The sequence below is a fragment of the Callorhinus ursinus genome, unplaced genomic scaffold (assembly GCF_003265705.2).
Source record: "Callorhinus ursinus isolate GAN/ISIS: 27379988/994484 unplaced genomic scaffold, GSC_fseal_2.0 scaffold2, whole genome shotgun sequence".
NCBI lineage: Eukaryota > Metazoa > Chordata > Mammalia > Carnivora > Otariidae > Callorhinus > Callorhinus ursinus.
The window spans coordinates 7,580,828-7,595,875 of NW_027397064.1; the positions used below are offsets into that span (position 1 = coordinate 7,580,828).

Consider the following 15,048-nt stretch of genomic DNA (forward strand, 5'->3'; position numbering starts at 1 on the left):
TATGTAGCAAAAGGAGGATCAACTAAATAATGTGGGTTATATGGCAACGGACAATTTCCAGCTCAAAATTTATCAGTTCTGTGAAAACAGCATCACTACAGTGGCCCTTGGACCCACAAGGTCTGGTCACCAAGTTACTTGTTTGTGGGATTATCTTGTTTCTCTCCCTGATGTGTTTTGAAAATGACCCAAATTATATACATCCCTCAACAGTTAGTTAGGCTATAAAGCAATTAGGGAAATGGGTTTATTACTAAAATCAGAGAAAACAGGAAAGCACAGGAAATTAGCTGTTTAGTTCTTGAAAGTTATTCCCCTTTTCTTCTTTACCTCTTGACCGGAATCTTTTCCGTGGGGCTCTATCACTGTGAGTTAAGTAAGTAAGAGGTCTGCCTCTCTTTTTCCCTGAGAAAATAGAAAAATATAATCACAATCACAGACATGCAGTTGCATTGCATGTATTAGTGCTTTCCAAAATTTCCATTTAAATATAACTTCCCAAAAGCCTGTCTAATGGACGAAGAAAAATATATAATCCCTAGTCTTAAAATACCAAGAATTAGATAGCTTATCTTAGGTTTATCTTATATTTTATTTTTCATATCCTACATTAATAAAATAAACAAATGAAATCAGCATTCCACATATATCTCAAGTAGCCATGTGTTAAGAGCTTAATAGATGCCTATTGTACATCTACTAATTTAATCTTTCCAACAAACATAGGAGATCAAGATGATGATTACTGCCATTACAGAAACTAAAATATTCAGAGAAAATTGAGACAAAAACTACAAAGTTAAGTGAAAGCATTTCAGGTTTCTTCTTGTGGAGAAACAGAAATAAATGGATGCTCTGTGAGGGGAAATCCTAGGGCAGGTTTCACAGGGGACACACATTCCACACACCTTGAAGGAAGTCATTTATACATTTGTGCTGAAAGGGATAATACATGTGACCAAGGGCTTTGTCTACCTGGGTTTGGACAAAGACATTAGAATCTAAGAAACTAACCAGAAGAAGGCGAACTAAGAAGATTGGGTAGAATTGAGTCTTCCAAAATCTTAATTTCAAATAGTTATTAAGGATTGACTTGGTAGATGTTGCAGCGGAGAATGTTCTTCCTTTTGCAAGTTTTGGCTATGGATATGCATCTCAGTGTTTGCTGTCATTCAAATATGATTTAGTTTCTAAGGCAGGGAGACAAATTCATTTTCTTCTTTCTGTGTTCAATGCCCCACTATCTGGTGGTACTGAGTGGGGCTATGTAGACCCCATACGGAAATGTTTTCCAGACTACCCAGTCCTAACTGCTGTAAACTGTAAGCAGATTTATGAGCATATTAGACCAGCAAAGCAAAAAGAATCTTTCTTTCAGTTAAACCCAAAGTGGACCGATTGCTTGGTAAATGGTCCCACTTTCTGGACTTTATCCTACATAATTACTGAGAGAGTTTTCATCTCTTCAAGACCAAAATGGCCCCATGGACAAATATTGATAATTAGACTTTATCACAACATCAAACAAATTACAGACTTGCAAGTCATTACGCTGTTATAATTTAACCAAGATAAAAGCAGCTTAAATGAGGGGTCTACAAAGATTGATAAATTTCTATAAGAAAGTAAAAGACTTGGGTATTACCAGCAATGGGCTAAGGAGAACTACCAAAAAGGTGGAAATATGGTTTTCAAAAAGGCAGATTAATCTTTTTGCCCCTTCTTGGTTTCTCCCTCTAGAAAGTGGGGTCACCAGGCAATAGAAGGTCATCCACCCAGGTATGGTCCTCTAAGGGGCCCTCCTCACCTCTTCTCCCCCCAAGATGCCAAAATGGTTATGGACTCTCTCTGGTGCTCTCTCTCATTCCTCTTCTGAAGGTCTAGCTCATAGCCCCATGAGAAGAGATCCAGACATCTTACTCTTGCCTTTACTATATCCCAGTCAGGCTTGGCACTAAAGTTCTAATCCCAGCCTTGCACAATCCAATAAATAGAGAGTTCTTTTTTGGTCTCTATTTGTCCCTCTCTCTGGTTACATCCTTCCTGGGACTGGTGGCTATGTCAAACCTGTTAGGCCTAATACTTTTAGGGAGAAAAAGGAAATACACTGAAGTCCATTCTAGCCTGTGGCGTTTTTGGTATAAGGAGACTTGGAGCTTAAATCCAGCTAATTCATAATACAGCACTATTGTGTTTTACTTTGAAAACAGAGTGACTAGGCAAGACAGGATCTAACTAACTTTTGTGTCCCCAGGTTGTAATACCCATTTAATAACACTAAATCCCCCACCATGAACTCTAACACGGCAGTCAGAATATAATGCAAGTTTATTTTTTAAAAATTGTCTGGCTTGGTATTAATCTCTAACAGTAAGTGTGACAGAATTTTAAATTCTTTCCTGTTTTTCCAAAATTTTAGTAAAAGTCTCAATAGTTGGGAACAATTTACTAAGTGCCAAGGAGGGTAACCAACTGTCCCAGGCCACCCAGGACTAAGGGGTATCCCAGATGCAGGGGTTTCAGTGGCAAAACTGGGAATGTCCTGTCAAGCGATCCACATCATAAGGCAATGGCGCCAGCCCACTTGTGTGACACTACGAAGCATCAGGGGAACAAGTTTTGCCAGCTCTAGCTCTTCGCTCACATCCATGCAATAGAAGAAGGGCTACATTTCTCTGCAAAGAAGTCAAGCAGTGGTGCCAGAGCATACTGTGGAGTTGATGAAAGAATCTCATGGAGGAAAGAGCTAGCGATTGTGTACCCTGCATTCCCAAGGTTGTCTCTGAGCTACACCTGTCAAGGGACACACTTCCCTTTTCTTATCTCTCTTCTCTCATCCACCACCCCCCCAAATCTTGGAGGGGCCCAAACCAGCAGCTCTTGAGTGTGGGTGGAGCCAAGAGAGAATGTGAGAAGAATCTGACCATGCCACACCCCCACTGAGGGTGGCCCAGACAGAGGTTTGCTTAGGTTGAAGGAGGGGAGGTGCTTTGAAATGGAGAAAATATTGAAGTTTTCATACTAGTCCAGAAAGGACTCTCATCTACTGGAGAGAGACTTAAACCGTTGCGACAAGGGAAGAGGAAAACCATCAGGCTTGCCCAAAACAGGAAAAACTCATCCAGAAGGTAGATTTGAAAGGGCAGTGAAAAAACGAACTTGTTTTCTACTTGTAATTTACCAAGTCTGGCCATTTTAATAAACCAATGATGCAAGGTAAAGAAATTTCCACAAAAAAGCAGATAAAACTCAGGAAAAGGATTTTAGGTCCCGGGCAGATAAAAACTATGATATAAATGCAAACAATTTATAACCTGGGCTCCAAATGGGTTTGCTTTCTAGATTTTGCAGTTCTCAAATTGACTGGTAACTTTGGCTAATAAAAAACTGAGGAAGATCTATGTTCCTCAAAACCTTAGCAAAATTTGTATTGACCCACGGGGCCAAGTAGAAGCGGCACAAACTTTATCTTACCCCTGATCTTGGCACGTTCTTGCAGATGCATTTTCCTCTTTCTCCCACCGGAGACCGACTGACCAGCGATATTGCTTCTGTCTGGGGATAAGCAGGGAAGATACAGAGTTGGACAAAACAGCAGTTCACATGAGAGACCAAAAGCAAGTGAGTGAACACCAGATTCAATTCTGAATCCCCTTTCCCTATTCACTCAGCCAAGAAAGCACGTTAATGGTAAGGAATCTCAAACAGGTGTCTAGAGCTATACTTTTAGAAGGGGAGACTTTAAATTATGTACAAGATTTCATTGTACTTTGGAGAGTACAAAATGGTTTAGAATTTATCCACGTACACAAAGACCTAAATGAAAATGATATAATGATCAAATCCAAATATCTGGTATTTTGAAAATAAGCATTCCAAAAATGGATGCTACCACTTTTTTTTTCTTTCCAAACAAAATTGTGCACATTCACCAACAGAGCATCCATGTAAATTCACAAGAACATAAGATATATAGATTGGTGAAAATTAATAATTTTAATTGGACTCTAAAATCTAATTATATGAATCTGTTTCAAAATTGGCAATCACATGGAAAATTAGGTCTAGCTCTCATTGTCTAGAAGGAAGGAGTTTTTTAAACCACTACTGAGGGACGCCTGGGTGACTCAGTTGATTAAGTGTCGGACTCTTGATCTCAGCTCAAGTCTTAATCTCAAGGTCATGAGTTCAAGCCCATGCTGGGCCCGGAGCCTACTTAAAAAAAAAAAAAAGAAGTAAACCACTACTGAAATAAACAAGATTTCAGAGGTCCAACTAGAAGCAATACATATATATTACTGGAAATTTAGAAAATAAAAATTATATGAAATGTCACCATTCTAGGGAGAGCCATAATTAACTTGTTCAAAAATATTCCCCGAGGCTTTTGTCTCTGTATATTTTACTATTTAAACAATACCTTTTCATTGCAAAATTTGAACATGTTTAATATAATTTTCCATGTAAACATACTCTTAAAAAACACAAATAACAATATAAATATCACCTATATTCCAATGACCATATATAAACTGCTGCATATATTTTTATTGATGAATATCTATTGATTTTTCCATATATGTATATCTGTGTCTATATATAGATAGATAAATACATAAAAATAAAAATTTATAAATATCTAAAAATACATTTGTACAACTACATGTTTTTCATTTTTTACCATGTGCACACATGCACACCCACCTACACATACAGGCTGCTTTTTGCATTTGGCTTTCTCTGGACCATCTTACCAAATTAATACAAATTTCTTGACCCAGCAGAGAAGCCATACATTGAGGATGGCAGTGTCTCCCCAGATCAATTAGCTCTGGGTGATTCCGTGTTGAGAACTAAGCCATTTTGTGCAAGCCACTGTGTTTTCAGGCCTCTTTGTTACAGCGTCTTAGTTTACGCCCTCGTGGCGCAGCCTCTAGGAAGGGGTCAGGTCCCTCAGGAGCCCTCAGGGCTTCAGGGGGACAGTAAGCAGGTCCTTACACTCAAGTGCTTACCTTTTTGATGTGTGTTTCCCTGATATCTCCTTTTAATTCTTGTCCAGGCATGGCCTTTCTTTTTTCCTTCAAACAAAAGAAAATAAACTTAACCATTCAGAGCTATAAATATAATTCTCAAAGCCATATATATTAGTAATTACAAATACTTTTTCAGGCCACAAGAACAGGACAAAATTCTTGAATACCACTGCACGCAGTGTGTGGCTGATTGCAGAGTTATGCTTTACTCCACATGGACTTGGGAGACTACAGGAGACAATTTTCCTTTGAAAATCAAAAAACAAAAACAAAAAAACCACTAAAATTGGAAAATGAACAGGAGTTTTATTTTGGTGTCTTAACCTGAATGACCATTGTTGAGGGCATATGTCAATATGTTTCCTCTTCAAGTGTCTTCCAGTACGTTCAAATGTGCCATGAGGAGGCATACTCCTCATAGTGGGATAGCATCATGGATAATATGCCATGCTGGAGGTCAGGAGGCACTCTCAGCTTTGATGTAGAGACTTAAAACAATCCCTATACTTGTAGTTGTGACACAAATCCTCCCACTTCTGTGCCATCTAGTGCCCAGAGTTCCTGGACTGTCCAGGACTGTCCCCCCACCCCAACTGAAACCACAGCAGGTTATATGTTGTGCATGATATGAACACATAGGAGTGTGAGAAGACCACTGGCACTGGGTAAATAGAGATCTTATCTTGTCACTGTTGTGAAATAAAAATAGCCAGCTACTAGATTTTTACCACCAAGAGTGAAGACCCAATCCATGGAAGGAGGCCTTATGACTCCCACTTGAGATTCCCATCCCATTCGGAGGTGGGTCAACTCAGACTCCAGGACTTACAAGGCAGGAAGGGCCTACAAATAAAAAGCCTTGCTCATCAAATGAAAATGGTTATGTTCAAGAATTCTGGGATTTTGCCCCATCGGCACCTCGGCTTTCCATGACCCTTCCCAGCCCTATGTAGGGGCTATGGCTATGTGCCAGGCTCGTGACTCCTCCCAGAAACAGACCTGTTTGTCTCTCAGTGGGGAGAGCCACATCACAAGGGACTTTGTCCCTGACTGCTCCCAGGACACTGATCAGGCCTTGAGCCCCTCTGGGGGCTATGGGTGGTGCCTCAACACCATCCACACTTCAACTAACAGACCAGCTGACTCTGGCCACACCACTGTGGCCCTAGAAACTCATATGTGTCAGGAGCATGACTGAACCACTAATAGTGTGACAATGGTGTGCCCTTTATCAAAAAAACTACGTCCAGTGCACTGATTGTCTGACTCTATGTCCCTCATCTCCTCCTGTCCACCCAACTCTGGAAGGCTCCTTCGTCACTGAAGGCAGCTGTCCCCAGAAAGGGATTAGCTCCTTCCTGCCTCATGATCAGGATAAAAAGTGGTGGGGGATTAATTGTGTTAGACAGACAAGTTCTGGAAATTCAGGATTCTGTTCTGCTGCTCTTGGAGATGATGCCTCATTGCTTCCCCTACCAGTCTGGAGGGCAGAGCCTTCAGAGAGCATAGGGGATTCAGATTTAATTCTGATCTGATTACATTTTATGAAAATGCCTTTGCCCCACTTATATCTGACCCTCTGGATAAAATGTCTGAGTGGGAATAGGAGATCATTTGGAAAGGAGATGAAGTTACAGCCACCGAAACAATACACACAGATTTTGTGGCAGTAAAGGAAGAGCAAAAATCCAGACATCTGAGAAGGGAACCCGTAAAGCCTAGCTGGTACGGTGAAGGGAAAGCATTAATGATATCTGCCGTGCAGAACTGCCCTGAATCCTACCTCCAGAGAGAAACCACCCCGGTACATATCTCTTACCACAGACATGGTGAGTCTACCATTCTGCATCAGACATGAGAAAACAGGGATAGGCTCCAGTGTCTGCACATCCCATGCAAGATTCCTCTAGACATCATCCCTACCCCCCCACTCTCAGTCCCTGGTTGGGGTGGGGGAGGCGGGGGAGGCAGATGCCACTTGGTTGTTGTCATGGACAAAGAGGGCAGATTGGAATGGACTCTCCTCAGGAAGTGCCCCCCCAAATCAAGGACTAGATGCAATGAATGAAACTGGGAGCTCTAAGGGGCCCACGTTGGAGGCACCATCCATCTTCCCCTGCTTGATGTATGTTCCATTAGGGGACCTCAGCAACTGTAAATGCTTCCCTTTCAGGGCCACCATGTGTGACCTTGGAATTGCACTTCTTGTGTAAAAGCCAGGCATTCACTTGCCTCCTTATGCAAACATGGTAAATTATAGCTTAGGGTGGTCATTAGAGACCTAAATCATTTATGTTTTATGAAATTTGTTAAATACTGCATGTAACAAATTGAATGGATTTGGTCCTAGCCCACACTGGTCAAATTAATCAAAATGGATGATGGAGTGGTGTCTTCATGGAGAAATTTGCCAGAATCTGCTGCGCGAGGTGAATTTGTTGGGAGGCAATTTTCCTTGGCATTTCCACATGCCTCAAACTATCTACAGGGATGTTTGAATAACAAGCACCCTTGGAAGCCAGAGATAATGTAACCCTCTAGGTCAGAGAGGGATTTGTTTACTGACCTATATAAAATAGAAAACATCTCCCTCCTCTCCCCAGAGGAGATTTGCTCAAGTGCCAGCTAATAAGATAATGTCTCCCTCAGGGGTAAGGTTTGAGCAGCTTTGCCAGCAGCAACCTTTAGGACCAAGGTTTATGAAGCGTGGTACTCCTCAGCTTGAGCACAGCCTGTGTGTGCCACCTCACCCCCAACATGGGTTTCTGGGGAAAAGAACTAATGCACCTATCCCGTATCCCAGACATTCCATTCCTAGGTATTTATACAAGGGATCTGAAGGCATGAGTCCACAGAACGGCTTCTACAAGAATGTTCACTGCAGCTTTTTCATATTAGCAAAAAACAGGAAACACTTGCGGTGTGTGCCAATAGGAGAATATATACGCAAAATTTGGTATATTCATATAATGTGTGATACTTTGCAACTGAAAACAAACAAAATGCTGATATATTCAACAATGTGAATAAATCTGAAAAATATTATGCTGAGTTCAAGAAACCTTACTCCAAATGAGAACATGCTCAAAAACCTCACTTATTTAAAATTTTAAAACAAGCCAAACTAACTTGCCAAGAAAACACAGAAAAGTGGTTCTGTCCTATGAGTGACAGGTAAGGATATACCAAAGGGCATAAAGGTTCTTTGCAGGGGGATGGTTATGTTCTGTATCTTGATAAGGATTTGGATTATACAGGGGAATGCATTTATCAGAAGTCATCAGATGATAGACTTAGTATTTGTGCATTTTATTATAAAGGTTATCTCAAAAGAAAAGGAAAAGAACTAAAAACAAATAAGGAATTCTAGTTAATGATATGGAGGTTGAAGTTATGTGGGGGGAAGTGTACTGATGTCTGCAACTTTGAGATGTTTCATACCTGAAGATGGGTTAGTGAAGTGGAGGAACAGACAAATGGATATATGGTTGGAAACGTGATAAAAGTAAGAATGGTATAATGTTAATTATGAATCTACATGAAAGTATCTTGGTGTTTACATAAAATTCTCCCAAGTTTTCTGTACCTAAACTTTCCATGATTCAATCATGGTAAAAAGAGCTTTGGAAAGAAAAGAAAGATTATTTACCAAGAAATGACACAATAAAAGAAGAATTTTCATCCACCACACAATAATTTGAGAAGACAGTACAGTAATCACGTTACTGTCCTGAGGAGGAATAAATGTCAACTTAGAATTTCTAACCTTGCAAAAAAATTCTATCAAGGCAAATTTGCAAATATAACACTTGGAGAGTCTGCCACTTAGAGACCACGCACTAAAAGAACCAAAAGGATTAAATTGGCTGCGGCGCCTGGGTGGCTCAGTTGGTTGGGCGACGGCCTTCGGCTCAGGTCGTGGTCCTGGAGTCCCGGGATCGAGTCCCGCATCAGGCTCCCTGCTCAGCGGGGAGTCTGTTTCTCCCTCTGACCCTCTCCCCTCTCATGTGCTCTCTCTCTCTCTCAAATAAATAAATAAAATCTAAAAAAAAAAAAAGAAAGAATTAAATCAGCTGAACCAAAAAAAGAGCTCTTTCCCATCTTGCAAGATGGCAGGTGATTAAGTGGAGATGCTGGAAACAAAGGAGAAGAAACTGGAAGCCAAGAAGGCTAATGCTAGTGGCAAGGTTAAGAAGGTTAACTGAACATAATAAAAAAATTAAAAAAAAAAAGAAGGGGAACCTCAAGGCTAAAACACCAAAGTTATTTAAAGTAAAACCACAGAATAAGGAAGAATTGGCAAATACATAATCATGTGGGAGAACTGAACACATCTCTGTGCAAACCCAGAAGACTCTAATTCAGAAGATTGAGACAACAAAGTTGTGCTTGATAAAGACGTGTATGGGGAGAAGCTAGAGCCCGATGTACACTATTTTAAAGTGGCAGAGAACATTTACAAATATTGACCACACATTAGTGTGCAAAGGAACTTCCACCAAATTTTAAAGAACTGGTGAGGTCAGTTGTTCAGACTGTGTTCCAGATATGCATCTTCCATTCCTATTTAACTAATAGAATACCTGCACTATTGAAGCTGTCGATGTGTCTGCACAAGACACCCTAGTTCATAACCTCCCTTTCAAACTCTCATGGCTACCAGCTTAAGATCTGATCAGTAAGGCAAGAACAGGATATTGTTGTGGGAGGAGGGGAACTCTAGGAAAGCTTCTCACAAAAGAGATAGACCGCTGGAGGAAGGTATTTTTTGCTCTTCACCCTTTTTCCCTCTGTTGGCCTAACACATTGACACACAGCTGGAGCTCAGGAAGCACTTTGGACAATGGCATGATCTTTTTTTTTTATTTTTAAAGATTTATTTATTTGTTTATTTGAGAGAGAGAGAGAGAGAGAGAGAGAGCTGGGGGAAGGGCAGAGGGAGAGGGACAAGCAGACTCCCTGCTAAGCAGGGAGCCCGATATGGGGTTGGTGTTCGATCCCAGGACTCTGAGATCATGACCTGAGCTGCAGGCAGATGCTTAACTGACTGAGCCACCCAGGCGCCCCTGGACAATGACATGATCTTGACAGTGACTGAATTGAAAGACAGAAGAAGCTCCAAAGTGAAGGGCCTAAAGTAATCAAAACAAATTTGAAAAAGAAAAACAAAATGAGAGGTCTTAAACTACCAGATTTCAGCACTTATTACAAAGCTATTGTAATCGAGATGGTGTAGTATTGGCATAAAGATAAGACATACAGGTAAATAGAAAAGAAAGTCCAAAAATACAGCTAAACACATATGGGCAACTGACTTACAACAAGGATGTCAAGGTAATTGACTCATTAATTCAATGCACAAATGGTCTGGAACCACTGGATATCTGAATGCCAAAAAAAAGAGGAAAGAGAAAGAAAGAAAGAAAGAAAGAAAGAAAGAAAGAAAGAAAGAAAGAAAGAAAGAAAGAAAGGAAGGAAGGAAGGAAGGAAGCAAGGAAGGAAGGAAGGAAGGAAGGAAGGAAGGAAGGAAAGAAGGAAGAAAGAATCCTTACCTCATACCATATGCAAAAATTAACTCAAACTGGATCACAGATCTAAATGTAAGAGCTAAAAACCATCAAAGTCTTGAAGAAAATATGGTATCTTGAGCAAAGATTTCTTAAATAGAACTGAAAAGTCACAGATTATAAAAAATACTGTTAGACTTCAAAATAAATTTTGCTCTTTGACGCTGCTGAGAAAATGAACAGAGAGGCTACAGATTGTATGGTATATAAAGAACAAAGGACTTGTATCCAGAATATATTAATAACTTTACAAGTAGAAAATAAACAATCCAAATAAGTATGGATAAAATATTTGAATAGACACTTCACTAAATGAGATCTATGGGTGGCAACCAAATACATAAAAAGATGTTCAGCACCATTACTCATTAAGAAAATGCAAATTAAAACTATAAATTACCATTACACACCTATGAGGATAGCTAAAATTAAGATTAGCAATACCAAGTGTTGGTAAATATATGGAGTAATGGGAACTTTCATACACTGCTGATGGGAATATAAAAAGGTACAACAACATAAAAAATACTTTAGCAGATCCTTAAAATGTTGAACATGTACTTATGTTCAGATGACCCAGTATTATCACTCCTATGTATTTACCTAAGAAAAATTAAATCATATGTCCACCTAAAGATTTGTATGCACATGTTCCTAGAAGCTTTATTTGCAATAGCCAAAAACTAGAAACAACTTATCATCTATCAACGGCGAGTAGGTCTGTGGAATATCCATATAATGAAATACTTCTCAGAGTAAATGGAGTAACTAATGATACACATACCAGCATGGATGTGTCTCAAAACTTTATGCTAAGTGGAAGAGCCACATAATGAAAAACTGTATACTGTCTGTATACCGTACGAATTCATTTATATGAAATTCCAGAAAAGATAAAACTATAGTGATAAAAACAGATCAGCTGTTGTCAAGAGCCAGAGGGTGGAAAAACGGACACAGGTTCACTGGATGATGGAAATGTTACATGTGATGATCATGGTGGCATTACATGACAGAACACATGTGTTAAAACTCATCTAGTCATCCCTTAACAGTGATGACTGCTATTGTATGAAATTATATCTCAATAAAGCTGATAAGAAAAGTAAAAATGTGCAAGATCTACAGAGAGAAAACCAAAACTCTGAAGAACATAGAACATGATCTGAATAAATGTGTGATTCATTCTCCTTCAATTCTACTCAAATTAATCTGCAAGTTTTGTGTATTTCAATACACAATGTATTTTCAATCAGGGTCCCAAAAGAATTGGGGAGGGATTGGGGGAAAATCTTGACTGATTTTAAAACTCATCCACACTGAGCAAGCCAGGATTACTGATCTTTTGACATCTCTTTTCTGATGCTCCTCCCTGCACTTTTTACTTTTTTCCTTGCAAAAGAAAATATAATGAGTAGGAATAGCAAAATATACTTGAGAGCTTTGTAATTAAACCAATTTGCTATGCATTAGAAATGAACAGACCAATGTTTCAGAGTAGAGTGCGGGCACAGATCCACAAATACAGGGAAAGGCACAGAAAAAAAGGGCATTTCAAGTCATGAGGAAAAACGCATGGGGCTTATTTCTTGAAATTTTTGTCTCACATAAAACACAAAAAGGTGAATTATTATAGATTTAAACATTAAAAAGCATTAAGTACTTCAGATATTCTGGAAGCAAATATAAATATTTTTAAAATTTTGAGGTGGGAAATATCCTTGTAAATTTTAAGTATAACTTAGAAAACGTAAAGAAAAAGCCTGACAGGGTTTACTACATAAAATTTTCCAACTTCCTTAGGACAAAAGAGAATACAAACCAGAAAGAATATATATATATATATATATATATATAGTCCTATGCTTGTTCAGCATGGTTAAAAAAAAGAAAAAAGAAAAGGCCAGCAGGATTGTATCACTAGCAACGCACATGTACGAGGCGTTTTTAGGAGAAAAACAAATGACCAATAATAACTGAAAAGTGCTCAACCACAACAAAAGTGAAAGCAATGCAAATTAAAACAGGAGTGAAACAAAAATTTTTACAGGTAAAATGTTAAATGTTTGTAGTGTCTTGTGCATGAAATACTGACTTAAAGTAAAGAAAATCTAACAGTATGAATAGATTTATTTAGATTTACGAGAAAATTCTAAATGTGTTAATACATGCATAATGATGTAATAGATGGTGATTAACATAACATAATAATAAAAAATAAATAAATAAATACATGCATAGAAAAAAATCTGAGATCATATATTTTTTAAATATTTTTTTAAAGATTTTGTTTATTTGAGAGAGAGAGAATGAGAGAGAGCACAAGAGGGAAGAGGGTCAGAGGGAGAAGCAGACTCCCTGCTGAGCAGGGAGCCCAATGTGGGACTCGATCCCGGGACTCCAGGATCATGACCTGAGCCGAAGGCAGTCGCTTAACCACCTGAGCCACCCAGGTGCCCTATTTTTTTAATATTTAAAGATTAACTTATTATTTGAGAAAGAGAGAGTACGAGCACACATGCACATGCACATTGGGGGAGGGGCAGAGAGAGAGGGAGAGAGAAACCCAAGCAGACCCTGAGCTAAGCGTGGAGCCTGACCCAGGGCTTGAACCCACAACCCCAAGATTACTACCCCAGCCAAAACCAAGAGTCCAATGCTCAAGCGATTGCACCACCCAGGCGCCCCAACAAAGATCATATATTTAAAAATAAATAAATAAAATAAAGATGTGAGCATTTTGAAAAATATGTAAATTACTATTTTAAAAGACATAATCTAACCTATAAAGGTGAAATATTCCTTTTCTAATTTTTTTGGTCTTATGAAGAGTGTTAGTTCTCTATTGCTGCTGCAATAAATTGCCATAAACTTTGTGCCTTAAAACAATGCAAATTTATTATCTTAGAGTTCTGAAGGTCAGAAATCTGAGACAAGTCTCATAGGGCTAAAATCAAGGTGTCTACAGGGCTTTGTTCCTTACTGGAGGCTATAGGGGATAATCCATTTCTTTACTTTCTCCAGTTTCTGAATGCTGCCCACATTTCTTGGCTCACTGCCCCCTGCCTTCATCTTCAAACCAGCTACACTGCCTATCTCTGATCATTATCCCATCATCACATATCCCTTTCTCCACAACAGGGAAGGGCTTCTGATTTTAAGGACCCGTGTGACTTAATTGGGGCCACCCACATTATCCAGGACAATCTCTCCATCTCAAGATCCTTAGCTTAATCACACCCTCAAAGTCTCTTGCCATGTCAGGTAACGGGTTACAGGTTCCAGAACTCAGGACATGGACGTCCCTGTTTCTGTTGATAGAAGATCCGTAGGGATCATAGCACTCTCGTGTATGTCATGGGGATCTCCTCCATTAGACAGACTCTTCCACAGATCATTCCTATACAATCATGTACCTAGTTTTTACTTTTGCTGACATGGCCGAGGGGATCTGTGAGTCACATCCTTAATCCCTTCAAAGAACCTTTTCCTTGGGACTGAATACTCTGACCGTTCACTACTTCTGGCGCATTAGCAGGAAGTTGTAGGGCCATACTCTTGGTTATCACTACAGACCACACTTTTTCCAACAGTGAAGCTCCAAATTTTAGCACCTTTTGCAGCTTGGAAAGGCTGAGAATTTTTCAAATCATCAAGTCCAGATTCCTTTTGCTAAGCAGGTCTTCCTTCAATTTACCTCTTTCCCCTTACATTTTACTATGAGCAGCAAAATGAAACCAGTTGCACCTTTATCACTTTGCTTAGAAACTTCCTTAGCTATTTATCCAGAAAGTTCGGCCTTCCACATTATGGGCAGGACAGAATTTTGCTAAGTTTTCTGACACTATATACTAAGGATCTCCTTTTCTCTAGTTTCCAAAACCACGTTCCTTGTTTCCTTCAGAGCCCTCACCAGTGACACCTCGAACTTCCATATTTCTACCGAGTCTTCATGATGATTTGCATGTCCTCTAAGACAAAATAGGCTTTCTCTACCATGTTCTGCACGTCCAAGCTTTCTCTAGCAGAGTCTTCAGCCCCGTATTTCTAACAGACTGCTCAAGGCAATCTAGACATTTTCTATCATTCCACTTAAAATACTTCCCTCTGCCCACTGTCCAATTCCAAAGCCATTTCCACATTTTTAGGAATGCGTTACAGCTGCACTACACCTCCAATAACCAAAGTCTGGATTACTCTTCTATTGCTGCCATAACAAATGACTACAAATTTAGTGGCTTAAAACAACATAAATTTATTATCTCACAGTTGTGTTGATTAGAAGTGACAAGAGTCAGTCGGCCTTCATTCCTTCCTGGAGGCTGTACAGTAGAATACATTTCCTTGACTTTCCCAGCTTCCAGAGGTCATCCATATTCCTGGTTCCTTTCCTCCATCTTCCTCCTCCTCTAGCCAGCAATATGGTGTCTCTCTGTGACTATCTTCCA

General features: G+C 39.4%; 1 protein-coding gene across 1 annotated transcript in view; it reads right to left on the bottom strand.

Annotated features, from left to right (window-relative positions):
- Positions 1-15,048, bottom strand: part of LOC112837630 (nuclear body protein SP140-like protein) — a 56,130-nt gene that overhangs the window by 12,047 nt on the left and 29,035 nt on the right. Inside the window, exons 15-17 of the mRNA XM_025890069.2 lie at positions 5,013-5,078; positions 3,475-3,555; positions 331-405 (exon numbers count right to left, since the gene is read on the bottom strand). Coding sequence (XP_025745854.1) covers positions 331-405; positions 3,475-3,555; positions 5,013-5,078 — 222 coding nt within the window. The remainder of the gene's footprint in view (positions 1-330; positions 406-3,474; positions 3,556-5,012; positions 5,079-15,048) is intronic.